This window comes from Salmo salar, chromosome ssa18, assembly GCF_905237065.1.
Source record: "Salmo salar chromosome ssa18, Ssal_v3.1, whole genome shotgun sequence".
NCBI classification, from domain to species: Eukaryota; Metazoa; Chordata; class Actinopteri; order Salmoniformes; family Salmonidae; genus Salmo; species Salmo salar.
In genome coordinates, this window is record NC_059459.1 from 82,576,563 (window position 1) to 82,586,562 (window position 10,000).

The 10,000-nt window shown below is 42.1% G+C and overlaps 1 protein-coding gene across 1 annotated transcript in view; it reads right to left on the minus strand.

Moving 5' to 3' along the window:
* plod3 (procollagen-lysine, 2-oxoglutarate 5-dioxygenase 3) overlaps window positions 1–10,000 on the minus strand; it is a 59,327-nt gene that overhangs the window by 11,284 nt on the left and 38,043 nt on the right. Inside the window, exons 12-13 of the mRNA XM_045701714.1 lie at window positions 2,747–2,872; window positions 129–270 (exon numbers count right to left, since the gene is read on the minus strand). Coding sequence (XP_045557670.1) covers window positions 129–270; window positions 2,747–2,872 — 268 coding nt within the window. The remainder of the gene's footprint in view (window positions 1–128; window positions 271–2,746; window positions 2,873–10,000) is intronic.

The following is a 10,000-nucleotide window of genomic DNA, read 5'->3' on the forward strand; positions in this document are numbered from 1 at the left end:
ACATATTTATATATGTTATATATATATATGATTAGATTAGTATTCACACCCCTGAGTCAATACAGACAGAAATGGTATCTCCCATGATCATAATATATCATAGATAACATTACATGTATAATATATACCTGGTCTCGTACGGCCCGGCAGAACACCATATCAGGGTCCATCCCCTCCTGACTGTACAGACTGACCTGAGACAGTCTACCTCTCAAGACTGACCCCTTTATCATGTAGACCTGGGTTATATAGGGAACGTTCCACAGACCGCTACAGAGAAAGAGAACATATATAATATATAGGGTTATATAGATAACATATATAATATATAGGGTTATATAGATAACATATATAATATATAGGGATATATAGATAACATATATAATATATAGGGATATATAGATAACATATATAATATATAGGGATATATAGATAACATATATAATATATAGGGATATATAGATAACATATATAATATATAGGGATATATAGATAACATATATAATATATAGGGATATATAGATAACATATATAATATATAGGGATATATAGATAACATACATAATATATAGGGATATATAGATAACATATATAATATATAGGGATATATAGATAACATATATAATATATAGGGATATATAGATAACATATATAATATATAGGGATATATAGATAACATATATAATATATAGGGTTATATAGATAACATATATAATATATAGGGATATATAGATAACATATATAATATATAGGGATATATAGATAACATATATAATATATAGGGATATATAGATAACATATATAATATATAGGGATATATAGATAACATATATAATATATAGGGATATATAGATAACATATATAATATATAGGGATATATAGATAACATATATAATATATAGGGATATATAGATAACATATATAATATATAGGGATATATAGATAACATCCAGAATATATAGGGATATATAGATAACATCCAGAATATATAGGGATATATAGATAACATATATAATATATAGGGATATATAGATAACATATATAATATATAGGGTTAACATATAGAAAATATAAAGTTACAGTTGAAGTCAGAAGTTTACATACACTTTAGCCAAATACATTTCAACTCAGTTTTTCACAATTCCTGACATTTAATCCTAGTAAAAATTCACTGTCTTAGGTCAGTTAGGATCACCACTTTATTTTAAGAATGTGAAATGTCAGAATAATAGTAGAGAGAATGATTTATTTCAGCTTTTATTTCTTTCATCACATTCCCAGTGGGTCAGAAGTTTACATACACTCAATTAGTATTTGGTAGCATAGCCTTTAAATTGTTTAACTTGGGTCAAACGTTTCGGGTAGCCTTCCACAAGCTTCCCACAATAAGTTGGGTGAATTTTGGCCCATTCCTCCTGATAGAGCTGGTGTAACTGAGTCAGGTTTGTAGGCCTCCTTGCTCGCACACACTTTTTCAGTTCTGCCCACAGGTTTTCTGTAGGATTGAGGTCAGGACTTTGTGATGGCCACTCCAATACCTTGACTTTGTAGTCTTTAAGCCCTTTGGCCACAACTTTGGAAGTATGCTTTAACTTTCTGACTGATGTCTTGAGATGTTGCTTCAATATATCCACATAATTTTCCTTCCTCATCTTGCCATCTATTTTGTGAAGTGCACCAGTCCCTCCTGCAGCAAAGCACCCCCACAACATGATGCTGCCACCCCCGTGCTTCACGGTTGGGATGGTGTTCTTCGGCTTCCTCCAAACATAACGATGGTCATTATGGCCAAACAGTTCTATTTTTGTTTCATCAGACCAGGGGACATTTCTCCAAAAAGTACGATCTTTGTCTCCATGTGCAGTTGCAAACCGTAGTCTGGCTTTTTTATGGCAGTTTTGGAGCAGAGGCTTCTTCCTAGCTGAGCGGCCTTTCAGGTTATGTCGATATAGGACTCGTTTTACTGTGGATATAGATACTTTTGTACCTGTTTCCTCCAGCATCTTCACACGGTCCTTTGCTGTTATCCTGGGATTGATTTGCACTTTTCGCACCAAAGTACGTTCATCTCTAGGAGACAGAACGCTTCTCCTTCCTGAGTGGTATGACGGCTGCGTGGTCCCATGGTGTTCATACTTGCGTACTTGTACAGATGAACGTGGTACCTTCAGGCGTTTGGAAATTGCTCCCAAGGATGAACCAGACTTGTGGAGGTCTACAATTTATTTTACGATGTTTTGGTAGATTTCCTTTGATTTTTCCATGACGTCAAGCAAAGAGGCACTGAGTTTGAAGGTTGGCCTTGAAATACATCCACAGGTACACCTCCAATTGACTCAAATGATGTTAATTAGCCTATCAGAAGCTTCTAAAGCCATGACATCATTTTCTGGAATTTTCCAAGCTGTTTGAAGGCACAGTCAACTTAGTGTATGTAAACTTCTGACCCACTGGAATTGTGATACAGTGAATTATAAGTGAAATAATCTGTCTGTAAACAATTGTTGGAAAAATGACTTGTGTCATGCACAAAGTAGATGTCCTAACCAACTTGCCAAAACTATAGTTTGTTAACAAGAAATGTGTGGAGTGGTTGAAAAACTAGTTTTAATGACTCCAACCTAAGTGTATGTAAACTTCCTACTTCAACTATATATAGGGTTATATATAGTGTGTGTGTGTGTGTGTGTGTGTGTGTGTGTGTGTGTGTGTGTGTGTGTGTGTGTGTGTGTGTGTGTGTACTCACATTCTCTTGCCCTGTACGATATCGATGTAGTCTTCAGATCGAGAGTAGAATCCCTCAGGACTCAGAGCTCCCCAGAAGTTCGACCACAGTTTGCCATGTCTGGACAACATGGGGGCTATCACTGACCTGGAAACAGACAACATGGGGGCAATCACTGACCTGGAAACAGACAACATGGGGGCTATCACTGACCTGGAGACAGACAACATGGGGGCTATCACTGACCTGGAAACAGACAACATGGGGGCTATCACTGACCTGGAAACAGACAACATGTTTAGGGTGTAGTGTGTTAGTTAGATAAAGTAGTGTCTGTCTGTCTGTCTGTCTGTCTGTCTGTCTGTTTGTTAGTTAGATAAAGATAGGGTTAGGGTTCAGTGTTTCAGATATATTCAGGTATTTTTTTTATTTTACCTTTATTTAACTAGGCAAGTCAGTTAATAAGAACAAATGTGGTTTTTTTGACGACGGCCTAAGAACAGAACTACAGACCCTGTATCCCTTCTCTCTCTAAAACTACAGACCCTGTATCCCTTCTATAAAACTACAGACCTGTATCCCTTCTCTCTCTAAAACTACAGACCCTGTATCCCTTCTATAAAACTACAGACCCTGTATCCCTCCTCTCTATAAAACTACAGACCCTGTATCCCTTCTATAAAACTACAGACCCTGTATCCCTTCTCTCTATAAAACTACAGACCCTGTATGCCTTCTCTCTATAAAACTACAGACCCTGTATCCCTTCTATAAAACTACAGACCCTGTATCCCTTCTATAAAACTACAGACCCTGTATGAGCATGCGGTCTCTGACCAACTCTCTCAGAACGATCAAAGACCTCTCCATCATGGTTTACACAGGGTCCCCCTCCCAGAGCGCAAAGAGCCTTGGCGTGACCCTGGACAACACCCTGTCGTTCTCTGTAAACATCAGAGCAGTGACTCACTCCTGCAGGTTCATGCTCTACAACATCTGTAGAGTACGACCTTTCCTCACACAGGAAACGACGCAGGTCCTAATGCAAGGCACTCGTTCTCTCCCGTCTGAACTACTGCAACTCAATGTTGGCTGGGATCCCCGCTTGTGCCATTAAACCCCTGTAACTTATCCAGAACGCTGCAGCCCGCTTGGTGTTCAACCTTACCAAGTTTTCCCATGAGACACTGCTCTTCCACTGGCTTCCAGTTGAAGCTCACATCCACTACAAAACCATGGCTCTTACCTACAGAACAGCAAGAAGAACTGCCCTTCCCTACCTTCAGGCTATGCTCAAACCCTACACCCCAACCCAAGCACTCCCGTTCTGCCACCTCAGGTCTCTTGGTCCTCCCACCTCCCACCTCTACTGGAGGGCAGCTGCTGCTCAGCCCAGTCCAAGCTATGCAGATACAATGCAGATAGCCCGGTTAGCCATTTGATTACCTGTTCAGGAGTCTTGTGGCTTGGCGGTAAAAACTGTTGAGAAGCCTTTTTGTCCTAGACTTGGTACTCCGGTACCGCTTGCCGTGCGGTAGTAGAGAGAACAGTCTGTGACTGGGGTGGCTGGGGTCTTTGACAATACTATGACAGTGATATGTGGTTGTCCCATCTAGCCATCTGAAGATGAATGCACTAACTGTAATTCTCTCTGGATAAGAGCATCTGCTAAATGACTAACATGTTATGGAAAGCCTAAAGGTCAGGAGTAAAAATGTGCTTAAACAAGTCACATAATAATCTCATGATAAACTGTAGACCACACTATCTACCGAGAGAGTTTATCTGTATTTTCGTAGCTGTCTACATACCACCACAGACAGAGCTGGCACTAAAACCGTACTCGACCAGCTGTATAAGCAAACAGGAAACCGCTCATCCAGAGGCGGCGCTCCTAGTGGCCGGGGACTTTAATGCAGGGAAACTCAAATCAGTTTTACCTCATTTCTATCAACATGTTAAATGCGCAACCAGAGGGAAAAAACTCTGGACTACCTGTACTCCACACACAGAGACGCGTACAAAGCTCTCCCTCGCCCTCCATTTGGTAAATCTGACCACAACTCTATCCTCCTGATTCCTGCTAACAAGCAAAAATTAAAGCAGGAAGCACCAGTGACTCGGTCTATAAAAAAAGTGGTCAGATGAAGCAGATGCTAAACTACAGGACTGTTTTTCTATCACAGACTGGAATATGTTCCGGGATTCTTCCGATGGCATTGAGGAGTACACCACATCAGTCACTGGCTTTATCAATAAGTGCATTGAGGATGTCGTCCCCACAGTGACTGTACGTACATACCCCAACCAGAAGCCATGGATTACAGGCAACATCCGCACTGAGCACAAGGCTAGAGCTGCTGCTTTCAAGGAGCGGGACTCTAACACGGAAGCTTATAAGAAATCCTGCTATGCCCTCAGACGAACCATCAAACAGGCAAAGCATCAATACAGGGCTAAGATTGAATCGTACAGCACCTGCTCTAACGCTCATCGGATGTGGCAGGGCTTGCAAACTATTACAGACTACAAAGGGAAGCACAGCCGAGAGCTGCCCAGTGACACGAGCCTACCAGATGAGCTAAATTACTTCTATGCTCGCTTCGAGGCAAGTAACACTGAAACATGCATGAGAGCACCAGCTGTTCCGGACGACTGTGTGATCATGCTCTCCATAGCGGATGTGATTAAGACCTTCAAACAGGTCAACATTCACAAGGCCGCAAAGCCAGACAGATTACCAGGGCGTGTGCTCTGGGCATGTGCTGACCAACTGGCAAGTGTCTTCATTGACAAACTCTGACTGGGTCTGTAATACCAACATGTTTCAAGCAGACCACCATAGTCCCTGTGCCCAAGAACACTAAGGTAACCTGCCTAAATAAATACCGACCCGTAGCACTCACATCTGTAGCCATGAAGTGCTTTGAAAGGCTGGTCATGGCTCACATCAACACCATCATCCCAGAAACCCTAGACCCACTTCAATTTAAATACCGCACCAAGCAATAGAGATTGCACTCCACACTGCCCTTTCCCACCTGGACAAAAGGAACACTTATGTGAGAATGCTATTCATTGACTACAGCTCAGCGTTCAACACCATAGCGCCCTCAAAGCTCATCACTAAGCTAAGGATCCTGGGACTAAACACCTCCCTCTGCAACTGGATCCTGGACTTCCTGACGGGCCGCCCCCAGGTGGTGAGGGTAGGCAACAACACATCTGCCACGCTGATCCTCAACATGGGGCCACTCGGGGTGCGTGCTCAGTCCCCTCCTGTACTCCCTGTTCACTCATGACTGCACGGCCAGGCACGACTCCAACACTATTACATTTGCCGATGACACAACAGTGGTAGGCCTGATCACCGACAACGACGCGGCAGCCTATAGGGAGGAGGTCAGAGACCTGGCCGGGTGGTGTCAGGACAACAACCTCTCCCTCAACGTGACGAAGACTAAGGAGATGATTGTGGACTACATGAAAAGGAGGGCCGAGCACGCCCCCATTCTCATCGACGGGGCTGTAGTGGAGCAGGTTGAGAGCTTCAAGTTCATTGGTGTCCACATCACCAACCAACTATCATGGTCCAAACACAGTAAGACAGTCGTGGAGAGGGCACGATAAAGCCTATTCCCCCTCAGGAGAATGAAACAATTTTGGCATGGGTCCTCAGATCCTCAAAAGGTTCTACAGCTGCACCATCGAGAGCATCCTGACGAGTTGCATCACCGCCTGGTACGGCAACTGCTCGGCCTCTGACCGCAAGCCACTACAGAGGGTAGCGCGTACGGCCCAGTACATCACTGGGGCCAAGCTTCCTGCCATCCAGGACCTCTATACCAGGCGGTGTCAGAGAAAGGACCTAAAAATGGTCAAAGACTCCAGCCACCCTTGGTCATAGACTGTTCTCTCTGCTACCGCACGGCAAGCAGTACCGGAGCACCAAGTCTAGGTCCAAAAGGTTTCTTAATAGCTTCTACCCCCAAGACATCTTGAACAGCTAATCAAATAGTCACTTTACCTCTACCTACATGTACATATTACCTCAATTACCTCGACTAACAGAGCTTGAAGAATTTCGAAAAAAATATTGGGCAAATGTTGTACGATCCATAATATGAAAATTAGATATTTATGTCTTTAACTTCCATAACGTTTCTGAAAACATGTTGTCATTGTGGGGTATTGTGGGCAAATGAGTGAGACAAATATATTTAATACATAGTGAATTCAGGCTGTAACAACATGTGGAATAAGGTGAGACTACTTTAGGGTGTAGGGTGTAGGGTTTAGGGTGTAGTCTGTAGGGTGTAGTGTGTAGTGTATAGTGTGTATTTAATACATATATTTAATACATAGTGAATTCAGGCTGTAACAACATGTGGAATAAGGTGTGACTACTTTAGGGTGTAGGGTGTAGGGTGTAGTCTGTAGGGTTTAGGGTGTAGTCTGTAGGGTGTAGTGTGTAGTGTATAGTGTGTATTTAATACATAGTGAATTCAGGCTGTAACAACATGTGGAATAAGGTGTGACTACTTTAGGGTGTAGGGTGTAGGGTGTAGTCTGTAGGGTTTAGGGTGTAGTCTGTAGGGTGTAGTGTGTAGTGTATAGTGTGTATTTAATACATATATTTAATACATAGTGAATTCAGGCTGTAACAACACGTGGAATAAGGTGTGACTACTTTAGGGTGTAGGGTGTAGGGTTTAGGGTGTAGTCTGTAGGGTGTAGTGTGTAGTGTATAGTGTGTATTTAATACATATATTTAATACATAGTGAATTCAGGCTGTAACAACATGTGGAATAAGGTGTGACTACTTTAGGGTGTAGGGTGTAGGGTGTAGGGTGTAGTCTGTAGGGTTTAGTGTGTAGTCTGTAGGGTTTAGTGTGTAGTCTGTAGGGTGTAGTGTATAGTGTGTATTTAATACATATATTTAATACATAGTGAATTCAGGCTGTAACAACATGTGGAATAAGGTGAGACTACTTTAGGGTGTAGGGTATAGGGTGTAGGGTGTAGGGTGTAGGGTTTAGGGTGTAGTCTGTAGGGTGTAGTGTGTAGTGTATAGTGTGTATTTAATACATATATTTAATACATAGTGAATTCAGGCTGTAACAACACGTGGAATAAGGTGTGACTACTTTAGGGTGTAGGGTGTAGGGTTTAGGGTGTAGTCTGTAGGGTGTAGTGTGTAGTGTATAGTGTGTATTTAATACATATATTTAATACAGAGTGAATTCAGGCTGTAACAACACGTGGAATAAGGTGTGACTACTTTAGGGTGTAGGGTGTAGGGTGTAGTCTGTAGGGTTTAGGGTGTAGTCTGTAGGGTGTAGTGTGTAGTGTATAGTGTGTATTTAATACATATATTTAATACATAGTGAATTCAGGCTGTAACAACATGTGGAATAAGGTGTTACTACTTTAGGGTGTAGGGTGTAGGGTGTAGGGTGTAGTCTGTAGGGTGTAGTGTGTAGTGTATAGTGTGTATTTAATACATATATTTAATACATAGTGAATTCAGGCTGTAACAACATGTGGAATAAGGTATTACTACTCTAGGGAGACACAATGAGAACATCAGGGATAGTCTGTAGGGTGTAGGGTTTAGGGTGTAGGGTTTAGTGTGTAGTCTGTAGGGTATAGGGTTTAGTGTGTAGTCTGTAGGGTGTAGTGTGTAGTCTGTAGGGTGTAGTGTGTAGTCTGTAGGGTGTAGTGTGTAGTCTGTAGGGTTTAGTGTGTAGTCTGTAGGGTTTAGTGTGTAGTCTGTAGGGTTTAGTGTGTAGTCTGTAGGGTGTAGTGTGTAGGGTGTAGTCTGTAGGGTGTAGTGTATAGGGTGTAGTGTATAGGGTGTAGGGTGTAGTGTATAGGGTGTAGGGTGTAGTGTATAAGGTGTAGTCTGTAGGGTGTAGTGTATAGTGTATAGGGTGTAGTGTATAGTCTGTAGTGTATAGGGTGTAGTCTGTAGGGTGTAGTCTGTAGGGTGTAGTGTGTAGGGTGTAGTGTGTAGGGTGTAGTCTGTAGGGTGTAGTGTATAGTGTATAGTGTGTAGTGTATAGTGTGTAGTGTATAGGGTGTAGTCTGTAGGGTGTAGTGTATAGGGTGTAGTGTATAGTGTATAGTGTGTAGTGTATAGGGTGTAGTGTATAGTGTGTAGTGTATAGGGTGTAGTGTATAGGGTGTAGTGTATAGGGTGTAGTGTATAGGGTGTAGTCTGTAGGGTGTAGTGTATAGGGTGTAGTGTATAGTGTATAGTGTGTAGTGTATAGGGTGTAGTGTATAGGGTGTAGTGTATAGGGTGTAGTGTATAGTGTATAGTGTGTAGTGTATAGGGTGTAGTGTATAGGGTGTAGTGTATAGGGTGTAGTGTATAGGGTGTAGGGTGCAGTGTATAGGGTGTAGTGTATAGTGTATAGTGTGTAGTGTATAGTGTATAGGGTGTAGTGTATAGTGTATAGTGTGTAGTGTATAGGGTGTAGTGTATAGGGTGTAGTGTATAGGGTGTAGTGTATAGGGTGTAGGGTGCAGTGTATAGGGTGTAGTGTATAGTGTATAGTGTGTAGTGTATAGGGTGTAGTCTGTAGGGTGTAGTGTATAGGGTATAGTGTGTAGTGTATAGGGTGTAGTGTATAGTGTGTAGTGTATAGGGTGTAGGGTGTAGTCTGCAGGGTGTAGTGTATAGGGTGTAGGGTGTAGTGTGTAGTGTGTAGTGTATAGGGTGTAGTGTATAGGGTATAGTGTATAGGGTGTAGTCTGTAGGGTGTAGTCTGTAGTGTATAGGGTGTAGGGTGTAGTGTGTAGGGTGTAGTGTATAGGGTATAGGGTGTAGTCTGTAGGGTGTAGTCTGTAGTGTTTAGGGTGTAGTGTATAGTCTGTAGTGTGTAGGGTGTAGTGTATAGTGTGTAGTGTATAGGGTGTAGTGTGTAGTGTATAGGGTGTAGTGTATAGGGTGTAGTGTATAGGGTGTAGTGTATAGGGAGTAGTGTATAGGGTGTAGTCTGTAGTGTGTAGTGTGTAGGGTGTAGTGTATAGGGTGTAGTGTGTAGTGTGTAGGGTGTAGTGTATAGGGTGTAGTGTGTAGTGTATAGGGTGTAGTGTGTAGTGTATAGGGTGTAGTGTATAGTGTGTAGTGTATAGGGTGTAGTGTGTAGTGTATAGGGTGTAGTGTATAGGGTGTAGTGTATAGGGTGTAGTCTGTAGTGTGTAGTGTGTAGGGTGTAGTGTGTAGTGTATAGTGTATAGGGTGTAGTCTGTAGGGTGTAGGGTGT